Raw genomic sequence first — 24,942 nt, forward strand, 5'->3', positions numbered from 1 at the left:
TTGCAGAGCATCTAGCTCCAAGGCTTCACCCCACAGCTGTGGTCTCCAGGAAAGGGGGGGATTCCAGTCACCTGTGTGGTGTCCTCCTGGGCTGACAGAACTTGGTAGGACATGCTTTCCCAAGTGGGAAATGTCTCTGAGCCCCAAGGTCCCAGGTAGGTAGGGGGACCCAATAACAAAGCCAGGTAAGGAGAGGTGTTGAGGTGACTGGATAAAGGGAAAGCGAAAAAATATGCCTTGGGAATTGATTTCTCCACGTGCCCTGGCTTTCGATAAAGGCCCAGGAGGAAATTCCTTTTATCACGCACGTTTTGCTGGGTGAGGAAACAGGCTCAGTGGCCCAAGTGAAGTGACTAGTCCAGGACCCTACGGGGCAGATGCATAATCGGTGTCTGGCGGGGCTAGGCATGCTGGCGCATGGGCTTCCTTCCCTTTCTCAGGGCTTGAGTCCCCCGCTTGTCTAAACAGCAGCCCGGCTTGTCACGGGGTTCTTTCTGTACAGCTCTCCCCACCCTCCTGGCTCCCAGCGTTCCGCCCGTCCCCTCCCAGCCCCGGGGTAGGAGGGGAGAGAGGGAACGGGGGGGGGGGGTCAAGGAGGCCCTGCTTTATAAAGGCTGCGGGAAGAGCGCTGCCCGCCAGACCCGCCGCCCGGAATCCCCTGAGCTGCCCGTCGCCACACGTGACCGCATCCTCCCTCCAGCTCCACAGCTGAGTGAGTTGGGGTTCGTCCCCATCCCACTTCCAGACCCTTGCTGAGCCAACTCCGGGGAGAGGGAGCTGCTGGAGGAGGCCGCTGAGTTGGGGCCACCCGGCAGAAGCCCTCGTGGGAGGGATTTAGGACCAGGAGGTAGCCACGAGAAACTGGAGCCCGCGGTCCTAGCACCAACCGGGCGCGGGGCCTGGGAGACCGCGAACCCTTCCCCGGGAATGCGCGTGCGGCCGTTGCCATGGCAACGTACAAGCTTGGGCCCGCCTTCTCTGAAGGAAAGGGGAGGTTGTTCAGGGATGAGGGATGTTCCTCCTGAGGTCCAAACTCGTGACGCGGCCGTCGCACTAGGAAACCGAGGATGTCCCTTCCCCCGTCCCCCAAATCCTTTGGGAGGCAGAGCTCAAGTCGGATCGCTTCTCTGAGCCTCAGTTTTACCATCTGCCAAATGGAGGCAATATTATTGGCTCCAGCCTCTCCAGAGTTATACGGACGGTAACGGTCCGGGCTGGCCCTCCCTTTTCGTGGGCTACCCCAGGAGTAGGTTTCAGCAGATGACTCCTGCGACCCTGCCCCACCCACAGGCCCGCTCGCCATGGCCCTCTTCGGGGCCCTCTTCCTAGCGTTGCTGGCCGGCGCCCACGCGGAGCTCCCCGGCTGCAAGATCCGCGTCACAGCCAAGGCCCTGGAGCTAGGTAAGGCGCGGAAGCAGGCCGAAGCGGGTGGGGCGTGGTCCCCCTGCAGGGGGCGCGGGAGCTAAGGCCTCGCTGCTGCCTCAGTGAAGCAGGAGGGGCTGCGCTTTTTGGAGCAAGAGCTGGAGACCATCACTATCCCAGACCTGCGGGGCAAAGAGGGCAGCTTCTATTACAACATCTCTGAGTAAGCTGGGGCCGGGGAGCCGGGCTTTGGGACCGGGGCGGGGCTCGAAGTTGAAAGTTGTTTTAGGCGCCATGGGGGCGGGGCTGACTTCACACGTGACCCCAGGAGGCCCCGAGGGCCCAGCGGGATGGGGGCGTGGCCAGAACGACGGGACAGGACTAAGAAACGACTTGGGGTAAAAAGAGTAAAGACCAAGCCCGCCAATACAACCGAGACCAGGCAGATGGGCGTGGCATGGAGGACGTAGGTGGCCCCAGGAAGAACCAAGTGAAACTGAGGCAGGCATGGTCAAAAAACCCCAGAACGGAACGGTAGAGGAACTTGCGAGTGGATGACATTGGAGGCCAGGCATGAAGTGGAGCTAATGGGAGGGACTACAAGTGTGACCTGTGGGTTGGGATGGGCATGATAGGGGAACTGGGATACGGGGCAGATTTTAAGTAACAGGCAAAGCTAAAAGACCCAGGGGAGCAAGCCACAAGGCTACTAAAGGCCACTGTGCCCAGCGGTGTAGCCTGCCAATTATAATTCCGATCGAACTCAGGACCTTTTGCTTTCCAGGCAGGGGCGGTACCACTGAGCTAAATTCCCAGCCTGAAACTCATTTTTAACACCTGGGCCGGGAGTAGCTAATCTCTGAGCCACTAAAATCCGAACTGGGTGCTTGGCTGGACGTGGTGGGGCATGCCTGTAATCCCAGCCTTTAGGAAATCGGGGCAGGAGGATTGCCCTGAGTTTGAGGCTGGCCAGGGCTACATAGTGAGTTCAAGGCCAGGGTCAACTATATAATGAGATCCTATCTCAAAAAATGAACAAACTCCCCCAAAATCAATTGGGTGCTTCAGGGGGAAGAGAATAATTCATTCCACCCGTTTCCTCGAGCCTGTACTGGATGAGGAGGGAGTGAATTTCCTGTGGTTAGATGGGGTCTACTCCTCTTGGCCCTGGATCTGACCCAGGCCTCCCACAGGGTGAAAGTTACCAAGCTGCAGCTGAGGCCCTCAGAGCTCCATTTCCAGCCTGAGCAAGAGCTGATGCTGCAAATCACCAACGCCTCCTTGGGGCTACACTTCCGGAGACAGCTTTTCTACTGGTTCTTGTGAGGATGTGGGACTATCGGGGAGAAGCGGGTGGTCAGGAGGACTGGGATGCTGTGTGACTGTGGGCAACGCCTTAGCTTTTCTGGGTTCCATCCTTTCATCAGGAACAACCTCGAACTTCATAAAGGTTGATAGGCTTTGGGAGGATGGCTGGTAAACTGTGCAGAAGTGAAGCCTTTTTAAGAGGTGTCATGGTGTATGGGGAGGGGTGGGAAGCCTCAAGCTCCCTAATGGGATGACCATGAGCCCCCGTTGGCAGCTATGATGGGGGCTACATCAACGCTTCGGCCGAGGGTGTGTCCATCCGCACAGGTCTGCAGCTCTCTCAGGATCCCACCGGCCGGATGAAAGTGTCCAATGTTTCATGCCAGGCCTCTGTCTCCAGAATGCATGTGGCCTTCGGGGGAACCTTCAAGTAAGTCCCATCCCCAGTGCACCCCTTTTAAGCCCTACGATGCAAAAAGTGGGAGTCAGACCAGCTGGGTTCAAATCTCAGTACCAGCACTCCCTGACTATGTGAACTTGGGCAAATCACTGAAGCTCAGGGCCTCAGTTTTTTTGTTGGTATAATGAGGATGATAACAGAACCTAGTAGATAAGGTCATAGGGATCGAAGTCGTCTTCTGTGTGGACAGGGTAGGACCTGGCACATGATAGATGCTTATCTAAGTACTGCTCACTTACTAAGAGTAATTGTGAGGATTAGTGTGTGAGGATTAGTACAGTGTCCTGTACTGGGTTCTCAATCATTGGTAGCCCTTTATTTTGAGACAGGGCTTAATTAAGTCACTGAGTTGCCCAGGCTGGGCTCAAACTTGCAGTCCTCCTGCCCTAGCCTCTCACAGTGCTGCGATGACAGGCATGCACAGTTGCTTTTAATAATAACAAAAATAATACCACTGTTCCAGGTTCTGAGCTGAGAAGGGGACTTTGTTGTGCTGGTTCTGGGAGAGGGTGGGAAGAAGATGGTGGATTTGTCATCTGCTGTTGGTTGTCAGGTTTTTATATATTCAGCAAAGTATACGCCAGGCCCTGAGGATTCAGAAAGCAGCTCAGAGCCTAGCTGGAGGGACTAAACAGAGCCTGGATCAAGACCCCCAGAGGACTAAGAAAGTACTCTGGGTGTCCAGAGGAGGACGACCTGGGAAGGCTGTCTAGAAGAGGAGGGATCTGCGTACATCCAAGAGGAAATCGGGCAGGGACACTGAGGATGGCAGGGAAGGAATCAGGAGGTGCTCTGCACCTCTGAGGAACTGTGATGGGTCACTGTGGTGGACCCATGTGGCTGGTGGCAGCAGCAGGTAGGTGAGTCAGTCTTGAGATCAAGCTGGAGAGGGGCTTGGGGCCCTGATGTTGGAAAACGGCACAGAGTAGCTAGCTGGTAATTCAGGCTGAAGCTGAGGAGTCCCTGTCACAACTGTGTCTCTGGTCATTTCCATTTCTCCTGGACCTGGACTGGGGCTGAGTTCACCTCTCTCCTCCTCTCCTCTGCTTGCAGGAAGGTGTATGATTTTCTGTCCACATTCATCATCTCTGGGCTGCGCTTCCTACTCAACCAGCAGGTATGGGCAGTGGCAGGCTGGGGGCCTGGGGTGGGCACGCCTTGGCTTTGAGAAGGCCCTGACTCTGGCTCTTGCCTCCTAGATTTGTCCAGTGCTCTACCACTCAGGGATGGTCTTGCTCAACTCCCTCCTGGACACTGTGCCCGGTGAGTTGGGCCAGGTGGGGTCAGAAGCCCTGGGGCTGGCCTGAAGTTGGGGGGTGAGGAGCAGGCTGGGTGAACATCTGTCATGCAGCTCAGTGTAGGCCCCTCCATACCCAGCTGTGGGTCAGCCCTGGGTGTGGTCCTAGCACTGACTTCAGTGTGATCGCAACAGGGCTTCTGTCCTCACTTGGCTGGCAGTGCCTCCTTCTAGGATTTTTTTGGTACTGGGGATCAAACTCGGGACCTTGCGCTTTCGAGGCAGGTGGCGGAACCACTGAGCTAAATCCCCAGCCCTGCCTCCTTCTACGTTGACAGGGTCCTCATTGCTGATATTGTGGCCCCATTAGTCTTCATCATCTAGCAGGTACTAGGTGCTCATTTAACATGATCTCCTTGTTCCTAAGCCGTAATCTATGTCGACTGTGGAGCAGAGATCTTATCTCATCATGCCCAACACACAGGATCTGGGAAACGAAAGATAAAGGAGGGAAAACCAAGAAAGAAAAGGATTCCTTTGCCTTCTTATTTAGTGACTTAATGAAACCCCTCTAGTAGGAATAATAGGAGTAATAAAAATAATCATAGGCATGCTGGCACAGGCCTGTAATCCCAGCACTCTGGGAGGCTGAGGCAGGAGAACTGCAAGTTTGAGCCCAGCCAGGGAAATTTGCAATTTAGTGAGACCCTGATTCGATTTAGCTCAGTGGTTCTGCCGCCTGCCTCGCAAGTGGAAGGACCCCAGTTCAATCTCTGATACCAAAAAAAAAAAGTAAATAAAAGGGCCAGGGATTTAGTTCAGTGGCCACTGTGCCTACCTCGAAAGCGCAAGGTCCTGAGTTCAATCCCTGGTACCCCCCCCCCAAAAAAGGTAAATAAAAAGGCTGAGGATGTAAGTTTAGTGTGTAGGGCCTGGGTTCAGTCCTCAGCACTGAAAAAAAAAGAAAAAGCTAACATTACTGAACACTTACTACATATCAGGCACTAAGTGGTTTCCACATAAAACAAATTCCATCCTCATAACAACCTTAGGAGGAAAGTATCACCGTGTTATGGATGAGAGGCCCAGAGAGGTTAAGCATCTGGCCTAGCATCACACAGCTTTGAGTGACTTGAGCCCCTCCCTGCAGTGCGCAGTTCTGTGGATGACCTGGTTGGCATCGACTACTCCCTCCTGAAGGATCCTGTGGTCTCCAATGACAATCTGGACATGGAATTCCGGGTGAGCTGCCTAGGATGGTTTGTGCATAACCTCTGACCTCTGGCCACACTCTTTCTTCCTCTAAGTTGCTGGTTTTATCTTCCTACAGCACAGCTCCGATGCAGCCACTCTTGGTACTGAGAGTGCTGTGGCTCCTTATTGCTACAGTTAGGTTCAGCCTCCTGACACTGAGGTTTTGTGCCCACCCTCAGCACCACACTGGGGACTGAACTCAGGGCCTTTGTACTGAGCTGTATCTCTACCCTTTGCTAGGCATTATAAGTAATCTAAAGATGATTTAAAGTATACAGGAGGTTATTTGTGGATTATATGTAAATACTATGCCCCCTTTTCTTGAGACAGGGCCTCACTATGTCGTTCAGACTGGCTTTGAACTATGTAGCCCAGGCTGGCCTCTAACTCATGGTGATCCTCCTGGCTCAGCCTTCCGAGTGCTGGGAGTACAGATGTGCACCACCACGCTCAGCTTTGTCTGGCTTTGGAGCCTCATTAATCATGTCTAGCCACATCTTCCTAATTGCATCCTGTTTCTTTGTAGCTACTCTTGCCTGAATAAACCCCTCACCTCCTACCTCCATGCTCATACATTGCCCATCCCCTTTTCCTCAAAGGAATCGGATATGAAGTTTGTGTACAGAACCTCATTTCACCCTCGCAGATGCCTGTGAATCGGGTACTAACATTATACAGTCTTCTGCTATCCGAGGGGGATGGGTTCTAAGACCCCGTGGATACCAGAATCTGAGGATGCTCCAGTCCTTATATAATGTGGCATGGTATTGCCAGGCATGGTGGTGTACAGCTGTAGATAGCAGAATCACCATGAGTTCAAAACCAACCTGGGTTACATAGTGAGTTCAAGGCCAGCCTGGACTACACAGTGAGAGTCTGTCTCAAAAAAAAAAGGCATAGCATATTTACATATAACCTACACGTATCCTCCTGTATACTTTAAACCATCTTTAGATTACTTATAATGTCTAGTACAATGTAAATACTATGTAAATAGCTGATACAGTGTATTCTTTTTTTTTTTTTTTGGTACCAGGGATTGAACTCAGGACCTTGTGCTTGCGAGGCAGACACAGTGCCACTGAGCTAAATCCCCAGCCCACTTTACAGTGTATTCTTTTTTTTTTTGGTACTGGGGATCAAACTCAGGTCCTTGCGCTTGAGGGGCAGGTGGCGGAACCACTGAGCTAAATCCCCGGCCCTACAGTGTATTCTTTAGGAACTATGACAAGAAAAAAAAAGTCTATAGGGTACATGCCTGGTACAGATGTAGTGGTTTTTTGTCAGTCAACAGTTGGTTGAATCTGCGCCTATAGAGAACCAGTTGCCACCTGTGCTCATTTTAGATATGAAGACTTCTCGGAGAGGTGATGTTAGCTCAGTGTGCTGGTGCACACCTGTAATCTCAGCACTTGGGAAGCTGAGGCAGGAGTTTGAAGCAAGCCTGAGCTACACAGTGAGACCCTATCTCAAAAGCCAAATAACAAAGACAAAGGAAAGGAAAGCGGGGTGCGGTGGCACAGATTTATAATCCCAGTACACAGGAGGCTGGGGCAGAGGATTGTGAGTTTGAGGCCAGCCTGAACTATACAGGGAGACTTTGTCTCAAAAGGAAAAAAAGGGGTTGGTGTCACATACCCAAGCCACACAGCTAGTATGTGGCTACTACCTTTGCTCCTCCCACCGGAAGGTAGCCAAGAATTTCAGAGCACAAAATCTGTAGCTAGAATTCTGAAACTCAAATCCTGGCTCCACCACTGACTAGCTGGGTGACCTTATGGAAGTGCTTAACCTGCTATGACTGTTTCCCAATATGAAAAGGAGACTAGTAGAGTGAGGAAACAGGCCTCAGGGCCGCTGCTTGAGCTGATCTTTATGCAGGGGCTGAATGAGTATGCGGTACAGAGCCACAAGGCCTGTGTAGTAACAGTGTCTGTTGATGCCATCTGGCTTTCAAGGCCCACTCAGATGCCACCTCTCCCATGAAACCTTCCCTGATCCTCCCCTCCCTGGGCCAATGGAGTTGCTCCCTGCAGTTCTCCAGCTGCCCACCTTGCAATGCCTTTTAAAAGATGTGCCTGTGAGTTTCCCTGGAACCAGCACAGGGTGAGGAGACACCTGCTGTCAGTCTGGATGCTGGGCTGCTCTGCCTTGCCCCTGACCCCGACCCCCAATCTCAGGGGGCATTCTTCCCCCTGGCTGAGGGGAACTGGAGCTTCCTCAACCGGGCAGTGGAGCCTCAGCTGCAGGAGGAGGAGCGGATGGTATATGTAGCCTTCTCGGAGTTCTTCTTCGACTCTGCCATGGAGAGCTACTTCCGGGCAGGAGCCTTCCGGCTGTCACTGGAGAAGGTACGCCAGGGCCTGTCTGTAAGATGGGCAAGGAGTTCCTGATTGAGCTCCCAATGACCCTGTCTCATTCCCAATTCCCCTGTTCAGCTGCCAAAGGATCTGGACGTGCTGCTGAGGGCCACCTACTTTGGAAGCATTGTCCTCCTGGTGAGCACTGGTGGGATACAGGGGTGTGGCCAGGGTTTCAGGGCAGCCACCTACACACAGGGAGGGGGTCAGCAGAGGCCCTAGAGGAGACAAAGTCCCCTCACCTTGCCAAGCCTGTTTCCAAATCTATGGAGATGCTACTTCCTGTCCTGTCTGGCACAGATATGGTGAGGGTGGGAGAGAACCCAAGTCTTGCAAGTGTAGGAACTTTAATGAAAGAAACACTGCAGTTATTACTAAAGGACATTTTTTTCAGTTCAGTTTTATAAATGATATGAGCTGGAATTGGAATCTGGTTTGGATTCTGACTCCAGGTCACCCAGACCTCCTCTACCTTATACAGCCTCATAAGGTTGTCACCGGGATTAAACAAATGAAACATGCAAAATAATTAGAACAGCACCTGATACAGAGCAAGCACGCAGTAAACTACAACTACTGTTATTGCTATCATCAGTGTCACCATCACCACCATAAAACTTATGACCAAACAGTTAAGAGCATGAACTCTGCTCAACTTCTGTATCCCAACTGATGAACTGTGTAACCATGGACAAATTAATAACCTCAGTGGCTCGACTTCCCTATCTCAAAAATGAAGATAATATTACCTGGTTCACATGGTTATTGTGAGGCTTAATTGAAGTAACATACATGCCGTCCTCAGAATCACATTGGTGATAAGGAAGCCCTGGAATTTAATAGAATTCCTGTGTGTCTTGTAGAAGTAGCGGAAAAGCTCAGAGAAGGGGTAACGGGGTTGAGGTATTTGTGCACAAAGGCTGTCCCTGGGTCTAGTTTGGAATGGACCCTGAATGTTAAGGAGGAAGTATTAGGAAAGCAGAAGTTGGGTTTGGTAGTGCACACCTGTGACCCCAGCACTTGGGAGGCTGAGGAAGGAGGATTGCCACGAGTTTGAGGCTAACCTGGGCTACATAGTGAGTTCAGGGCCAGCCTGAGCTACACAGCGAGACCCTGTATCAGAAAACAAGCTGGGAGTGGGGGAGGGCTTGAGGGGGGAAATGGGATAAAATAAAATAATTTAAAGAAAAAAACTAAAAGAAAGAATGAATGACTTAGAAAAGCAGAGAAGGTAGGAGACACTCCTTCGTGTAGCCCAAAGGACAGGGGCCAGGCGCAGACCAAGTCTGGAACCCATGTAAGCCTTGGAACCTGCAGTCCCTGGGCTCCCAGAGGGCAGAAGCTGTTACCTTCCTCCATGGGGTTCTCCGGGATATGACCCACCCTCCTTGCTCTGTTCCTAGACCCCCGCAGAGATCGATTCCCCGCTGAAGCTGGAGCTTCGAGCCACAGCCCCACCGCACTGCACTATCAAACCCACTGGCACCACCATCTCTGTCACTGCCAGTGTCACCATTTCCCTGGTCCCGCCCAGCCTGCCGGAAATCCAGCTGTCCAGCATGATCATGGTGCAGGCCCCAGGCCGGGAGCCACCGGGGATCAGGGAGAATGGGGCTGTGGACTTTCGAGTCCATAACACACTCTCCTGTACTTGATCACAGGAAGTGCGTCTCAGTGCCAAGATGGCGCTCCGGGGCAAAGCCCTGCGCGCGCAGCTGGAACTGCGCAGGTACGCGGATGCAGAGGATCAGGCATGACTGGCTACTCTGTACCTTAGTGTTTTCAGAATAATCACACCTGCCCAACAGAACAGTGCAGCTAAAATTGAGCCATATCTGTACTCCACAGGCCAGCTGGGGTCTTTGTTAATGCAGACAAAAGTTTTTTCCTTTTTTTGTTCTATTTTTTGACAGTGCTGGAAATTGAACCCAAGACCACATGCATGCTAGGGAAACATTCAACCTCCAAGCTGCACTTCCAGCCCTAGAAGTGCATTCCTTTTTTCTCTACCCCAATATAGGGAATTGAACCCAGGGTTTTTCCCCTGAGCTACATTCCCAACCCTTTTTTACTTTGAGACATGATCTACTTAAGTCAACTTGGAATCTTCCTGCCTTACCCTGCCCCAGGTGCTAGGATACAGGCATGCACCATCATAGCCAGTCCAAAGTACATCTTTGTTTTGTTTTTTGAGACAGGGTCTCTATGTAGTTCAGCCTGGCCTCAGACTCACAGAAATCATCCTGCCTGAGCCTCCTGAGTGCTGGGATTATAGGCGTGTGCCACCGTGCCTGGCCAAAAGTATCTTCTAGAAAGTAACTACTCAGCATTCCAACAACCCTAGAGGCAGGCAAAGCAGGTATTATTAGAGACAAGCAAAGTCTAGCAGAGAAATTGACATGCTCATAGTCATACACCAAAGACATTTAGAATGTGAGTTGGACAGAACCTTCAGGAAAACATAGCTTTGTGTCCTTGAAGCAAATTATTTTATCTTCTTGAACTTGAAATACAGATAAAAATATCACTTACTCTGCCAGGTGTGGTGGCGCATGCCTGTAATCCCAGCACTCAGGAGGATCACCATGAGTTCGAGGCCAGCCTGGACAACATAGTGAGTTGAAGGCCAGCTTGAACTACATAGCGAGACCCTGTCTCAAATTACAAACAAAAATATTACTTTCTAGAACTGTACTCTGGTAGGTAGCCATTAGTCATGTGGAACTGCAGTATTTGCACTTAATTTATGTATAATTAAATAGTTCTTCAGTTGCACTAAGCCACATTTTATTACCCACAAATGACTCCTGGCTACCACAGTGGACAGTACAGACAGAACATTTCCCACAGAGTTTTATTGCACAGTGCTATTCTGGGGCTGTTCTAAATGAAGGCTGGAGGCAGGTGTGGTGATGCTTGCCTGTAATTCCACCACTCTGGGTGGCTGAGGCAGGAGAATTATAAATTTGAGCCCAGGGTGGGCAATTTAGAGACTTAGCAAGACCCTGTCTCAAAATAAAACAGGGCTGAGTATGTAGCTCACTATGAAGGCTGTAAATTCAATCCCCAGTACCTCAAAATAAAAAATAAAACAAAATAAAATAGAGCCAGGCGTGGTGGTGCATGCCAGTAATCCTGGCTCTTGGGAGACTGAGGCAGGAGGATCAAGTGTACAAGTCCAAGCTGGACGTGGTGGCAAATGCCTGTAATCCCAGCACTCAGGGGGGCTGAGGCAGGAGGACTGTGGTGAAAACAAAAACAAAAAGTACAAGTTCATCCTGACTACATAGGGAGACCCTGTCTCAAAAAACAACAAAAATAAATGAGGGCTGGAGGTATAGCTGAGAAATAGAGCACTTGCCTAGTATGCTTGAAGCCTAGGTTCATTCCCCAGCATATTACACACACACACACAGTAGGGGGGAGGTCTAAATGATAATCAGACAGGGTAATGGTTAAGAACCAAAATTTTACAGGTGAGTTCTGATACTTACAGCTGTGTGACTTTAGGCAAATTACTTTAACCTCTGTGGACCTTATTTTCCTCATCTATGAAGTGCAATTTCTGATGGTGTCTATTTCTTTTCTTTTCCTTTTGGTTTTTTGAGGCAGGGTCTCACTATATAGTGCAGGCTGGCCTTGAACTCGCAGCAATCCTCCTGCCTCAGCCTCCCAAGTGCTGGGATTAAAGGCATGCACCATCAGAGCTAGCAATTTCTTAGGGTTGTTATGAGGACTAAATTGTTATTTTATCTGGGTGTGGTGGCACACACAGGCCTGTAAGTCTACAATGCTGGAAAGCTGAGGCAGGAGGATTGCAAGGCAATTTAAGCAAGATGCTGTCTCAAAAAAAACAAAAATTTTTTTTCCTTGTACTACTGGGAGTTGAACCCAAGGCCTCACACATGCTAGGCAAGCACTTTATCCCTGAGCTACATTCCAGTTTTTTGTTTTTTTTTTTTTTGAGACAGTATGTTGCTAAGTTGCTCAGGCTGGCCTGGCAGCAGCCAGGATCACAGGTGTGTTCCACGGTATTTGGCTGCATTTAACTTTTTAAACCTGTTTAGTATCTGACAGGGAGTAAGCACTGTGAGTTTTGTTAAATAAACAACACATGCAGTGCTGTCAATGGGAGTCGAGTATAGAGGCGCTTGACAAATAAAAAGTGGATCTGGAGAGCAGGAGCCCCAAGGAGGCGGAAGTGACACACACTGGAGTGGCAGAGCTACAGTGAGTCCCAGAGGTGGAACATGGAAGACTGGAAGCAGGGACCGCCTGCAGGCAGCCTCCGGGCTTCTTCCCAGTCTGGCTTTTGTTTCTCTTGCTCCCTAGGTTCCGGATCTACTCAAACCAGTCCGCACTGGAGTCACTGGCAGTAAGTTGAGAAGGGTCGGGGCCTGAGGAAGGGGGTTCCTGGTGGGCGGCCAATGCGGGCACCCTGCCCATCCCTGCCTGCCGTTGCCTCTCTCCCCACCAGCTGATCCCGCTGCAGGCCCCTCTGAAGACCCTGCTGCAGATTGGGGTGATGCCCCTGCTCAATGGTAGGCCTGGGCGCGGGAAGGGGGGGGGCTGGGGTAGCCCGGACTGAGCTGGCTGTTCCACCCACAGAGCGGACCTGGCGTGGCGTGCAGATCCCCTTACCTGAAGGTATCAGCTTCACCCGTGAGGTGGTGACGAACCACTCGGTGAGCAGGGGTGTGAGTGGGAAGAGGGGCAGGGCGTTCCCCTCCCTACAGCTCTCCAGCGCGCTCCACAGCCTCCCCCAGGCCCCTCTCAGGCTCCTCTAGTCCTCTCCCCAGGTGGTGCCTTCCTGCTACTCCAATCCCAGCGCAGCCTGTCGATCTTTCAGACCTTAGCTGAGGGGTCACCTCCTCCCCTCCTCTGAGAAGCCCCCTTGATGCTCAGTCTGTGGTTCTACATCCTGTGTAGCACCTTTGACCTAGAGCTGTAAGAACCGCTTTGCCTGACTCTCCCACTAGATTGAGACCCGGCCCTCTGCACCGCCAGGGCCCCTGTCTTTAGGCTCAGTAACTGCATGAATGAATGAGACCCCTTTCTGCTCCGCTACACAGGGCTTCCTTACCGTTGGGGCTGACCTCCACTTTGCCAAGGGGCTTCGAGAGGTGATTGAAAAGAACGGGCCTGCCAACACCAGAGACGCCCAGGCATCCAGTGCCCCTCCGCCCTCCACGGCAGCTGCCTGAGCCCTCTACCCCCACACTGGCAGCTGCCAGTCAGTACTCCATCCCTCCTCGGCCTTTCCCTCTGCCCCTCCACAGCCCCGTAGGGTCCCACTGGCCCCCAGTGCCACAGAGAAGACAGGGTTTGAAGTTGTTCCCAATTTAATTCCATCATCAGTTTATCTGTCAATTACAATCCATCCACCCCTCCCCTTGGGCTGTCCTGAGAGCTGTGTGGGGTCCTGGGAAGGGATCAGTGCACCAGGAAGGGCTTTCTTCAAGCAGGGAGGGGGCCAGGCCACCCAGGCAGGGACTGCTGCAGGGATGAAGTGCTAGCCTGCCCCTCAGCTGTCTGAGATACAAGGCCCAGTCTGGGATGCTCAGGGCTTGCGTGGGAAGTGGCGGAGGTACTGGGGGCAGAGAGCTGCCCCTACGGGGCATTCTGGGTAAAGGAGGACCAGCCTCCCTCCTAGTGGGAGACCCTGGGAGGGGCTGGGTCACACAGTAATTCTTTTCCACGGGTCTCCTCGGTCATCAGTAGGGCTCCTTGTTCAGGAAGCGGGAGAACATGGTGAAGGCAGCTAGGGGCTTGTCAGTGGGGACCATGTGTCCAGCACCCTGGGGAAGCAGAGCTTTGTGAGAATCTGGTCCCACCATTACTTCCTTCATCGTTCCTTCCCTCACTGAAAACCCAGTGGTGACCCGGAGGGCATGGCCCAGGCCCTACCTTAATGGTGAGGAAGTCAATGTAGGAGAACTCCTTCACGAAGCCAGCAACCTGCTCCCCGCTGTCCCCATAGTCCACTAGCCAGGGCCGCCGCTGCACCTCCGTCTGTCCCACCAGGAAAGTCATCAGCTTGGGGCACCTTATCCCTGCTCATGGCTGCCAGCCAGAGCAGGACGTCGGGCTCAGGACCTACTCTGTTTGCCCTCTGTGAACAGAGCTGCTCCCAGGCACCTCCATCCCTACACTCAGCCCTATCGAGAAAGGCTGGGAACCCCTGCCTTACCTTCTGGTTGAGGGAATCCACAAACCACTCATCCCCCAAGAAATTGCAGGCCATGTCCACGTCTCCATTGTATATCAGGATCTGGTATTTCTGCAGCAGGATAAGGGGACTAATAGGAGATCCAGAATATGCCCAGGCCCCAGCCCTGCCCTGGTGCAAGCCTTAGCCTTCAGGGAGTTCAAGGAGCCCAGCTAAATAGTGTGACCTGGGAACTTCTTGTGTTTTCTGTTTCCTACCTATCCAATGAGTACTAAGGAAACACTTTATCACGAAGGCATATACCATTATTATAAGTCCCGTTTTACTGGGAACTTGCAGTTAGAGACAAGAAGAAGACTTGCTGCTTGGCAGGGCATGGTGCCACACACCTGTAATCCCAGCACTCAGGAGGCTGAGACAGGAGAATTGCTGTGAGTTCGAGGCCAGCCTAAGCTACATAGTGAGTTCAAGGCCAGACTGAACTACATAGTGAGACCTTGTCTCAACCAAAAAAAAAGACTTGCTGCTGGCCTTACATAACCTTGGGCAAAGCTATCTCCTACCCTGACCATTTATTTGCCTATTTGTCACATGATCCAACTAGCTCTTCTTGATCTACAGGGAGTAGCATGAAGTGGAGACAGACTCAGGTTCACATCTGGACCTTGGGGAAAGGACTTTACCTCTTGGGGTTTCAGCCTCTCTGCTCCCAAAGGGAGCTCTAAAGGGCCCCGCAGCTTGCTGTGCTACTCTAGGGCCCTGTGGCTGCTGGCGGATCAAGCTGTGCTGTCCCCACGAACCTGTGAGTTGAGCAGCTTCAGGTACTGTGAGTTCATATTTTGGTAGAGACGGCGATATTGTAAATTGACCAGGAAGCTGTAGGGAGTACAGACCCCAGGAAGACCAGACAGCAGAGGGGGAAAAAAAGCCAAGAGATCAGTTTTTGTCCTCTCCCCAACCTCCAACCTAGAAGGCAGGCAGCTAGGTTTTCAACTATATCACTTCTCTAGGACCTACCTGGATGGGGGCTGGCATTCAAAAACCCTCAGCCCACCCCCAGAGAGAAATGTACGAGACGCCTTTTGGTTATTACAGTGACTGGGACACAAGTGGCACTGAGTGCTTAGGAGCCGGCAGGTGTGACAGTCACAGCACATAACAGCAGGGTAAAGCATGGGCACTGACCAGCAGAGCAGACCTGACTAAGCCCCACTGTGCCAGGCACCACCCAATGCAGATAGAAAGGCATTGGAGTAGGGATTGGGACAATGTCCATTCACTAAATGTCCCAAGAGCAACTGACATTACCAACCAAGGTGGCCACTGATTAGTGAACTGGCTGTGTGTCGCTCAACTTGGAGGTAAGTGTCCTCATCCTGCACAACAGCTAATTTTCATGCCCTGAAGGCCCACACTGCCCACTGAAGAAGCCCAGGCAGAGGATCCCTGGGAACCCTTTTTTGTTTTTGTTTTGCTGTACCAGATTAGGACCTTGCCCTTGCCAAGCAGGCATGGCACCACTGAGCTACATCCCTGACCCCATGGGAACGTTGTTATTGCCCATGAGCCCTGGCAGCCTGCCACCCTGCGCTAAGAGTGGCCATGGAAACTTACTTGCACATGTTCCAAGGGGGCAGCTGCTCAGGGATGTGGAGGGCCTTCCGCACGTATGGGTCGTTGAGGTAGGTGGAGGGAGCTGTGGTGTTGGTGCAGGGGGGGTCCAGGCGTACTTTGTTCCCAGAACGCAGCAGGGCCTGGGGGCAGCCACAGGGTCAGGGTCCTCACTTGCTTGCCCTGCCCACTCCTCGGGGAGGAAGCCCAAGCCTGTGCACACCTGATGCTGTGTCCGCTTGAGTGGCAGACAAGTGAAGATGTTGCCGAAATCCTGGACCACGATAGTGTCCTTCTCATACCTGCAAGTAACATGGTGGTGGTGGTGGTGCTGGGCCTCTAGATGGGACTGGGGTTGGCCCAAGGGGTACACAGCAGCTCCTACCTAAGATGGCCAGGCACACCCCCCGCACACGGGGCGTAGAGGTTGTAGATGTTGAGGCCAGAGTTGCTCACAATGTGGGACACTTCCTGAAGCTGCAACAACACACCAGCATGCTTCACAGATCCAAGGCCTGCCACGGTCTCACCCACTTACCCCAAGATGCTTCACCTTTTCCAGAGGTGGGGAAACTGAAGCTTACAGCAAGGAGTCTTCCAGACCTAAGTCCAAAGCCCAGAACTATTTCCTAACATCATGACTTAAGGCAAGTGACTTAAAAATTCTGGGCCTCAGCTTCCTTACTGGGCATCCCAGAGAACACTGCCAAAAGGTGCAGCTTAGAAAAGCAATAGGCAATAGGGCTGGGGATTTAGCTCAGTGGTTCTGCTGCCTGCCTCGAAAGCTCAAGGTCCCAAGTTCAATCCCTGGTACCACAAAAAAAAAACCAAAAAAGCGAAAAGCAATAGGGGCCGGACATGGTGGGGCATGCCTGTAATCACAGCTACTCAGAAAGTTGAGGCAGGTGGATCACAAGTTTGGGGCTGGCCCAGGCAATGTAGTGAAAGCCTGTCTCAAAATTTTAAAAAAGGGGGGCAGGGGGCTGGGTATGTAGCTCAGTGGCAGAGTGCTTGCCTAGCATGTTGAAGGAGGCCTTGGGTTCGCTAGTCTTAGAAGAAAAGTAGCAAGCAATGGGACCCACGGACAGGGAATCCCACGGAGGGGATGTGATGGTGACTCTTCTCAGGATTAGGGAGGGCAGGGTGGATGTACAGTAGAGGCAGAACCTCACATTTGTCACACATTCTGGGTCTTTGTTGTCATAGAAGTTACACTTGTTTTGAGAGCAGCAGTGGGCCTGGAGCAAAGACCAGAGCCTGTAGGAGATCAGAGGGAAAGTGCTTAGGCCCGTGCTGGGCAGAGATGACAAGTGTCCCCTCGCCACCCTTCAGCTGCTCACAGGACCTGACCCCAGGTGTCAAAGAAAAGTATCACAAGCTGTGGTATATAGGTCTCCAATCCTAGCTTCCACAGAACCTGCCTTGAGCTATACAGAAAGCCCTCTTTAGTCCCTTTGGGTTCAGATATCTATTCTTGACCATTTAGCACCAAACCTTCTGGCCACTCCAGTCCCCACCTGCACATAAACCAGGGCAGGGTGTGGGATATTAGATATTATGTGCCAGGAGGATGGATTTGTGATTTCATGATTGGCCCCATCTCAGAGATTGCCCAACTGACCCTCTTGCATACCTGTTCCCCAGAAGGCCATGGTAGTAGGCAAAATAGACCAGTGAGTTGTCATTCTGCTCATAGGAGGAGAGTCCATTGCCCACAGCCAGCCCCTGTGAAATATCCAGGGCACTCAGGTCATCTGGAGGGTGAGGATGAGGAGGAGCCTCCCTTGAACTACACCTAGACCTGCAATCTAAGTCCAGGGTGGATTGTGGGGGTGGTGGGTGGAGGAGGCCACTCAAGGTACGGAAAGAGCTGGCAGTCTCCCAGATGGGGTTCCTGTGGTGGGACCCATACAAGCAGAGCAGTCCTAAGGAGGTTCTGAAAGAGGCTGGGGGTAGGGATGAGGGGGCAGGGTTGACCTGTCTGACCTAACTGCAAGGCTGTGGCCACAAAGGGCCTCCCTTCCCTCCTGCAGCTGTTTTGCACCTGAAGGTTCATGCTGTCATCCTGCATGACCAGCACAGCTAGGGTGGGGATGTAGATGCCGGCATAGCTCTCGCCAGTCAGGAAAAGTTTGTTGTTCTTATACTCCGGAAAGAGGCGGAAGAAATCCTTAAGGGCTTCAAAATTGCTCTGGGCGACCTAAGGGTGGCAGGATGGAACCAGAAACTTTGCCATTTGAACTAAAAAGATCCTTAGAGATAATGAAACCAACACAACCCTGTTTGTGCAAGAGGAAGTGACTTGTCTGTGATCATACCACACAGCACAAAAGAGTGCCAAAAACTGACTCTGAGGTCATGCTCTTTCCCGTCATCAAGGCATCTTTGGAGAACTCCAGGGAGGCTGAAGTAGTGGGCAGCCACCGGACTCACCTCAGTGTCATTGGTAGCATAAACCTTGTCATCAGAGTAGGAGAAGCCCACCCCAGCTGGGGACTCGATATACAACATGTTGGCAATCTAGAGGGGAGAAGGAACTGAGCTAAAGAGGGTTCCTCACCCTATCCAGGTGCCCAGATATCCCCACGGGACCGACAGCTCACTGTCCATACCAAGTTCCAAGAATAAGGGTTGTACTTCAGAGTGACACCATCTGGCTGGATCTGAGGAGGAAAGAGATGGCTTGGTGAGTTTCAAAGTCCAAGGAAGTGGAGGGAACGGGCCATCGTGCTAGGCCCTTTATGTATGGGCCACTCCCTTCGGCACTGCCCCCCACCCAACTCAGACGATGATACAGATGAAAAGACCAAGGTTCCGGAAGAAAGAAGGCATTTTGGAAACCCCTCTCCCAGCCTTTTCCTTGGGGGAACTGTCCCTTCCCTCTCTACCTACCAGGAAGGGGCCATGCTCTGTGAGGAACCCATCCAGGGAGCTGCAGCCCGGACCCCCGTTGAGCCAAAGCACCACAGGGCTGTTCTTTGGATCTTTCTGGGACTCCACAAACCTGGGATGGGGGTCAGGGCAGGGCTGGTGCAGATGGAGGGGGCCCCCTCCGGCCCTCCCCTCCTCCAGGCGCCCTCAGGGGGGCCTCATCGCCCTGGTGGGCAGTGCATGTGCCGCCTCCCACCCCGCCCGGGGCCCAGCGCCACAGACCAGTAGTGGAAGTGCTTGGAATCCGAGGCTCTGAGGTAGCCAGAGTACTGGCGGAAAGACGGCTGTTTGGCTAGCCCGGGGAGGCACTGGATCTCGTCCTGGTCAGGGGCCGCCCAACCTCGGGCCGCCCAGGACGCGACCAGTAGCACGAACAGCGGCGACAGCGCGGCTTGGGCCATCTGCGAAGGAAGCAGCGACCGCTTGCGGTTTACTAGCTCTCTCGCTCCCCGGCGCTTGGGTGCAGCGGTCCCTGGGGAGGAGCTGGGCGCATCCTCCAAGGAACCCCCAGCCCCGGAGCCCACTTCCACCCGCGGGGCCGCGGCCGTCGCCCAACGACTCCGATCTCCGAGATCCCTTCCCGCTCGGGAATTTCCTCACCTCCGCTCCCTAGCGTCCTTGCTCTACTGGAGGCGCCGCGAGACTGAAATCATGTGTACTCCGAGTCACGTGACCTCCGGCGTCACGTGACAGCCCCTCAGTTCCTCCCTGGGGACCTGGGCGGGGGGGTGGGGTGGGCGAGAGAGCGGTCTATTGCCGGGTCAAAGTCCGCGCCGGGCCCCTGATCAGATGATCTGAGTGTGGACCGTCAGGTTCGTCAGCCCTCTGGGGACCTGGTCCTGGACAAGATCCCTGAGCAAGCGGCGCTAGGACCCCCGGGCAGTCTGGGAGATGGGATGGGCGGGGGGAGGAATACCTTACATGGTTCCCCCGGGGTCGTCAACTGAGCCCGCAGCCCAAAATAGCCCCCGCCGCCTGCTGGCCTGCGTCTGGGCCGGGCGATGGCTGCTGCCTCCCACCCCGTGGAGTTGGGTTCTCCCTGGGGACCCACTCACCCGGAGCCCCCTCCCACCCGTTTCCACCGTGTGCACGGAGCCAACATTCGCGTGGACCCCTCGGGGACGCGGGCCACACGCATAGAGAGCTTTGCCCACGGTGTGTGCTTCAGTCGCGAGCCGCTGGCCCCCGGCCAGGTATTCCTGGTGGAGATCGAGGAGAAAGAGCTGGGTTGGTGCGGGCATCTGCGCCTCGGCCTGACTGCGCTGGACCCGGCTAGTCTGGCTTTTGTGCCGGAGTTTTCGCTACCCGACCTGGTCAGCCTGGGCCACTCCTGGGTCTTCGCCATCACTCGCCACCACAACCGCGTGCCCCGGGAGGGCCAATCGGAGGCAGAGGCAGCGGCCCCCAGCCGACCCCCAGGCCTCCTGGTGGAACCATATCTGTGCATTGAGCAGTTCAGAATTCCCCGGGACCGCCTGGTGGGCCGAAGCCGGCCAGGCCTCTATAGCCACCTCTTGGACCAGCTCTATGAACTGAATGTATTGCCTCCTACAGCCCGCCGCAGCCGCCTGGGCGTTCTCTTCTGCCCGCACCCAAATGGTACCGCAGACATGCACATCATCATCAACGGCGAGGACATGGGCCCCAGCGCCAGGGGCCTGCCAGCTGCCCAGCCTCTATATGCGGTGGTCGACGTGTTTGCCTCCACCAAGAGCGTGCGCCTGGTCCAGCTCGAGTATGGCTGTAGGTATCCCACCCTCTGGACAGTGACCTTCCTGGCGAATGAGAAAACAGGAACTTTTTTCTTTTGTACTGGGGCCTTGGCCCTGAGTTACACCATCCTCAGCCCTTTCTTGAATTTAAGATTCTCTGGGATTACAGGTGTAGCACTACACTGGGCTGAGGACAAGAACTTGTTAGGACTCCCTAGTCAGCTGGCTAGGATTTGGTCTGTCCAGCCTGGTTTAGAAGGAGAATCTGGCTTCAAATTGCACCCCAGCTTAGGATTTTGCACCAGATGAGTATACTCGTCTCAGCTAATTAAGATGCTCTGCAGGTCCCTTTTAGTTTTGACAGTGTTTTCAATATTAACGTAGGGTAAGGACTCTAAACCGATTTTTAGACGTTGGGCCTCAAGAATTGTGTTCTTTTACCAGAAAAATGCTCGTCAATTTGGATTAATTTAGAGACACTACAGACCCCACACTGAGAACTTTTAAATTCTGAGGTCTGGTTTATTACAGTTCTGAAGGGCCGGGGATGTAGCTCAGTGGTGCTGCACCTGCCTGGCAAGCACAAGGTCCTGAGTTCCATCCCTGGTACCAAAAAAAAAAAAAAAATTTACAGTTCTGTTAAGCTTTATTTATACCTCTGATCACTTTTTTTTTTTGGTACCGGGAATTGAACTCAAACCTTGAGCTTGCCAGGCAGGCTCAGTGCCACTGAGCTACATGCCCAGCCCTCTGATCACATTTTTTTTTTCAGTACCGGGGATCAAACTCGGGTCCTTGCGCTTGCGCAGCAGGCGGTGAAACCACTGAGCTAAATCCCCGGCCCTGATCACATTTTTTGAACTCAGTGAACTAGAACCTGCTCTGTGCCAGGTGCCAGGCCTGGGCTGGGGGTTATGGATGCATAGACAAATCCAAACTTCCTGCCTCCATAAGTTGCTAAGCGAAGAGGAAAGGAATTGTGCTGCATTATAATAGAAACAGGGCTGCAGACTGCAAAAGTTGCCTTATCCCAGGCCTATGAGCTGCCCTGTGAAGTAGGCTGACCTTGAGAGCAAAAAGGACTTGCCCAGTTGATGGCAAAGTGGGGACCAAAACCTAGATATTCTGGGTCTCGGGCTGAGACCCACCCTCCAGGTCAGTTTGCCTTTGACATCCTTTCCACAGTGCCGTCCCTGCAAACTCTGTGCCGCCTAGTGATCCAGAGGAGTGTGGTGCACCGGCTGGCTATTGATGGGCTCCACCTGCCCAGAGGACTTAAGGATTTCTGCAAGTATGAATGAAGGCCTGTAGCGACGCAGAGCAGGGGGAGTGCATCCTGCTACCCAAGCTGAGGCTGGTCTGAAACTGGCCACATTGCTGCCAACCAGGGCCAGAAATAAACACAGCTGAAGGTGACATTCTTTTGGTCATTGGGTCGTCCCCTTGCCCCTGCAGTTTGTGAGAGGCAATTCTAGAATCACTGCAGGTCAGCAGATCATAGTAAAGACAGCATTTTAACCTTTTAGTGGTTTTTTTTTTTTTTGGTACTGGGAATTGAACTCGGGTCCTTGCACTTGCGCAGCAGGCGGTGAAATCACTAAGGTAAATCCCCGGCCCCAAGGCAGCATTTTAGACACCACCTAAACTGGAGGTTCTTAGCCTGGCCCCTGAAAAGAGTTATCTGAGGTACTTAACGCTGATGCCCCCAGGCTCTATCTAGAAATTCTCCTTCAATTTGTCAGGGGATTAGGACTAGACATTCCTTGTTTTTGTTTTTTGTTTTTTTTGTGAGACAGGGTCTCACTATGTAGTTCAGGCTGACCTTGAACTGTGTAGCCCAGGCTGGCCTCAAACTCAAAGTGATCCTCCTGCCTCAGCCTCCCGAGTGCCAGGATCACTGATGTACACTACCACACCCAGCCCCTCTTGTTGATTCTAATGTACTGCCAGGGTTGAGACAAATTTCCTTAGAACAGAGGCTTCAAGTTTGACACACAGTATAATCACTTGAGAGGCTTAAAAAAATACTCACTTGGGCCTGACTCTGGGATTCTGATTTGTCTCTGAGTTTGATGTCAGCCTGGGCTACATAGTGAGTTCAAGGCCAGCCTGAACTACATACCGTGACCTTGACCCTGTCTAAAAAAACCCCCACAAAACAGGGGCAGAGGTTTAGCTCAGTAGTTCTGCCACCTGCCTCAAAAGTGCAAGGTCTTGAGTTCGATCCCTGGTACCAAAACAAAACAAAACACAGAGACGAATTTCTCAAAGTTCCCAGAGATTCAAATGTATATGCTGAGGACTGGTTCCTTAGACCAACTATTTCATTTTGCAGAGGAAACTGAGGCCCAGAGATGAGGATGTATTTGTCCTCTTGCTTCAGCCTCCTGAGTCCTGGGATCACAGGTGTGCACCACCATGCCTGGCCTTAGACTCCTTTATTTCTATCTCCGATCATTTGCTTCCATACAGATGATCACATCTCATCCTCACAACTGGTGAGGGAGGGGGCAGTCATCACTCCTATTTTACGGGTGAGGATGCTGAGAAACAAAACTGTCCTAGGGACTTGACTAAGGTAAGGGTAAGAATCTAGAATACTGGTCCTGGTCCAGTGTGCTTTTAATACCATCTCATTGTCATGTACAGGTTCTAGAATGAATAGGTCAATGGTATGAGGTAGACTGCAGGTGTAAAGGGAAGGGACTATGAGGTGACATTCTAGAAGGGTGGAGAGGGTAGGATAGGAGGCATATAACTATTCCCTCATAAGCAGGGGCTTTGGGGCAGACGTGTCTTACTTCCCGTCCCCACAAACTCATCCGGGTCTTCTGCCTTCTGGCCAAGGTGAGAGGGACTCCTGGAACCATAGCGGCCATTGCACCTCTTATGAAGGTGCTTCCTGGCTCTGGGGAGGTGGAGTTTCTGCTGGGCATTTTGGGGCTGGCTTGGGAGTCAAGAAAAGACATTCCTGGGCTGGGGATTTAGCTCAGTGACACCGCACTTGCCTGGCAAGTGAAAGGTCCTGAGTTTGATCCCTGGTACTGAAGGAAAAAAAAAAAAAAAGACATTCCAAAAGTCCCTACTAATTACTCATGTGCTGACTTATTCATTCAGTACTCCTCTAATCACCTGCATAGTGTCAGGGACTAGGGGTATGGGTATGAGTGACAGTTCCCAAACTCTACAGTCCTTCTTGGGCTGGTCTTAATTGCTCCTATTCCTAAGCCCTGCCCCTCAGGGCCTCTTCCTTAGAGAGGCCAAAAATAACATTCCTTCTCATTCCTGTCTCTGCAGGTGGGGCTGCTTCTCCTGGTTCCTCCCTTGGCCTCTATAGTCCTGCAGAGCCAGTGCTGGTGGCCTCTGGTGGAGCAGGCCCTCTGAGCCAGAAAGCTGAGCAGGTGGTACCTGGTGCCCAGGCAGTGCCTGAAGCCAGACAGTGCCCTGGGGGTGCTAGCTGGGAGACACTGCCGAGGAAGGAGCACAGCCGATACTGCCACACACTCTGCTTCATGAGGCAGCTGGAGAGCTTGGGCTGGGAGGATGGCTGCTCCAGAAACAGAGCTCCCCACCCGGTTAGCCCCAGCAGGCCCGGGCCCCTGCTGCAGTGTGGGCTGTCACCAGGGGTTCGGCCCAGGCCCTCTGAGGCAGGAGGGAAGGAGGCCGGCTCCCAGTCTGACATCTGCATCCTGACCCTGGCCATGATGATCGCTGGCATCCCCACCGTGCCTGTCCCAGGCTTGCGGGAAGAAGACTTGATCCGGGCAGCTCAAGCTTTCATGTTGGCCCATCCGGAGCCAGAAAGAGCTGTGGCGGGGCCGCAGTGGGTGCAGGCACAGGCCCACACGGGCTCTGGGGAGATTCCCTTAGTGAGACCCAGGAGGGGCCAGCCTCCTGGCTCCTGCTTGTAGTAGCTGGATGAAATAGCACCAGACACACAGGGTGGCTTCTCTGTATGGTTTCTGGGTAGACAGGGTTGGCGGGACCCTATGGGAGAAATGGGAACTGGGTGGGTAGTGAAGGAAAATTCCAGTCCATTAGGGCTCAGACCCCATAGTTTCTCTTGGTACCACTAATTCTGATCAGATAGATTAATTAAAAGTACTTAGGTAGGGGGCCATACTTGGAGAGTGAAGACTTCTGTGCTGAAGACTTGACCAAAATTTCTTATATACCCATGTACAGTGGTGTACAGCTACTTGGGAGGCTGAGGCAGCAGGATCACAAATTTGAGCTCAGCCTTTGCAATTTAGTGAGAAAAGGCTGGGGATGCACCTCAGTGTGAAGGCCCTGGATTCAATCCCCAGTATTTAAATAAATAAAAATAAAAATGGCTCCTGATACCACAAAAAACAAAAACGGCTAGAGACAAAGTCCAGTTCAATCCCCAGTACCAGGAAAAACAAGTCACAGGAAATGTGAATTTTCCTCCTGCCTTAAATTTCTCAGCCTGTTGAAGGCAGGTGATAAGGCCATAAGAAAGGAAGCAAAATTACCCACTAGGCATTCAGACAAGTAAAAGACCACTCTTCTTTAAT

General features: G+C 52.6%; 4 protein-coding genes across 5 annotated transcripts; 3 read left to right on the forward strand and 1 right to left on the reverse strand.

Moving 5' to 3' along the window:
• The first annotated feature begins 563 nt into the window (after window positions 1–563).
• Pltp (phospholipid transfer protein) lies at window positions 564–13,373 on the forward strand. 2 transcript variants are annotated; one of them, XM_004858135.4, is made up of 16 exons: window positions 564–712; window positions 1,291–1,401; window positions 1,486–1,585; window positions 2,556–2,684; window positions 2,945–3,100; window positions 4,184–4,247; window positions 4,330–4,393; window positions 5,518–5,609; window positions 7,802–7,972; window positions 8,060–8,119; window positions 9,385–9,549; window positions 9,643–9,710; window positions 12,314–12,356; window positions 12,459–12,522; window positions 12,590–12,666; window positions 13,054–13,373. In XM_004858135.4, the coding sequence occupies exons 2-16, from the start codon at window positions 1,302–1,304 to the stop codon at window positions 13,183–13,185; spliced, it is 1,485 nt and encodes a 494-aa protein (XP_004858192.2). In that variant the 5' UTR covers window positions 564–712; window positions 1,291–1,301; the 3' UTR covers window positions 13,186–13,373. The 2 variants fall into 2 exon arrangements, with proteins under 2 accessions (XP_004858192.2, XP_021094660.2); XM_021239001.2 differs by lacking the exons at window positions 564–712; window positions 1,291–1,401; window positions 1,486–1,585 and adding an exon at window positions 1,715–1,933.
• Ctsa (cathepsin A) lies at window positions 13,306–19,434 on the reverse strand. The gene is made up of 15 exons (XM_004858134.3): window positions 19,293–19,434; window positions 18,915–19,093; window positions 18,654–18,765; window positions 18,374–18,424; window positions 18,195–18,281; window positions 17,806–17,961; window positions 17,395–17,486; window positions 16,934–17,018; window positions 16,147–16,238; window positions 15,985–16,063; window positions 15,765–15,904; window positions 14,951–15,026; window positions 14,172–14,261; window positions 13,889–13,993; window positions 13,306–13,779 (listed from the first exon to the last, which is right to left on the reverse strand). The coding sequence occupies exons 2-15, from the start codon at window positions 19,091–19,093 to the stop codon at window positions 13,696–13,698; spliced, it is 1,428 nt and encodes a 475-aa protein (XP_004858191.1). The 5' UTR covers window positions 19,293–19,434; the 3' UTR covers window positions 13,306–13,695.
• A 78-nt stretch (window positions 19,435–19,512) lies between these two features.
• Neurl2 (neuralized E3 ubiquitin protein ligase 2) lies at window positions 19,513–21,929 on the forward strand. The gene is made up of 2 exons (XM_004858131.4): window positions 19,513–20,435; window positions 21,590–21,929. Exons 1-2 carry the CDS (start codon window positions 19,694–19,696, stop codon window positions 21,703–21,705), a joined length of 858 nt encoding a protein of 285 aa, XP_004858188.1. The 5' UTR covers window positions 19,513–19,693; the 3' UTR covers window positions 21,706–21,929.
• Window positions 21,930–23,061: 1,132 nt separating this feature from the next.
• On the forward strand, window positions 23,062–24,344 carry Spata25 (spermatogenesis associated 25). The gene is made up of 3 exons (XM_087197751.1): window positions 23,062–23,076; window positions 23,152–23,251; window positions 23,702–24,344. Exons 1-3 carry the CDS (start codon window positions 23,062–23,064, stop codon window positions 24,313–24,315), a joined length of 729 nt encoding a protein of 242 aa, XP_087053877.1. The 3' UTR covers window positions 24,316–24,344.
• The last annotated feature ends 598 nt before the right edge of the window (window positions 24,345–24,942 follow it).

The sequence above is a fragment of the Heterocephalus glaber genome, unplaced genomic scaffold (assembly GCF_053883595.1).
Source record: "Heterocephalus glaber isolate CG9 unplaced genomic scaffold, H.glaber_assembly_v1.0 deba00001673, whole genome shotgun sequence".
Lineage (NCBI taxonomy): Eukaryota > Metazoa > Chordata > Mammalia > Rodentia > Bathyergidae > Heterocephalus > Heterocephalus glaber.

Coding starts and splice junctions, on each gene's coding strand:
- Pltp (XM_004858135.4), top strand. CDS start 1,302: ATGGCCCTCTTCGGGGCCCTCTTCCTAGCGTTGCTGGCCGGCGCCCAC. Junction 9,550..9,642: donor AGCTGTCCAGCATGATCATG/GTGCAGGCCCCA, acceptor ACTTGATCACAG/GAAGTGCGTCTCAGTGCCAA. Junction 12,667..13,053: donor AGGTGGTGACGAACCACTCG/GTGAGCAGGGGT, acceptor TCCGCTACACAG/GGCTTCCTTACCGTTGGGGC.
- Ctsa (XM_004858134.3), bottom strand. CDS start 19,093: ATGGCCCAAGCCGCGCTGTCGCCGCTGTTCGTGCTACTGGTCGCGTCC. Junction 17,487..17,805: donor ATGACAGCATGAACCTTCAG/GTGCAAAACAGC, acceptor GATATTTCACAG/GGGCTGGCTGTGGGCAATGG. Junction 17,019..17,394: donor CATGGCCTTCTGGGGAACAG/GTATGCAAGAGG, acceptor GATCTCCTACAG/GCTCTGGTCTTTGCTCCAGG.
- Neurl2 (XM_004858131.4), top strand. CDS start 19,694: ATGGCTGCTGCCTCCCACCCCGTGGAGTTGGGTTCTCCCTGGGGACCC. Junction 20,436..21,589: donor GGTCCAGCTCGAGTATGGCT/GTAGGTATCCCA, acceptor TCCTTTCCACAG/TGCCGTCCCTGCAAACTCTG.
- Spata25 (XM_087197751.1), top strand. Junction 23,252..23,701: donor TCTTCTGCCTTCTGGCCAAG/GTGAGAGGGACT, acceptor CTGTCTCTGCAG/GTGGGGCTGCTTCTCCTGGT.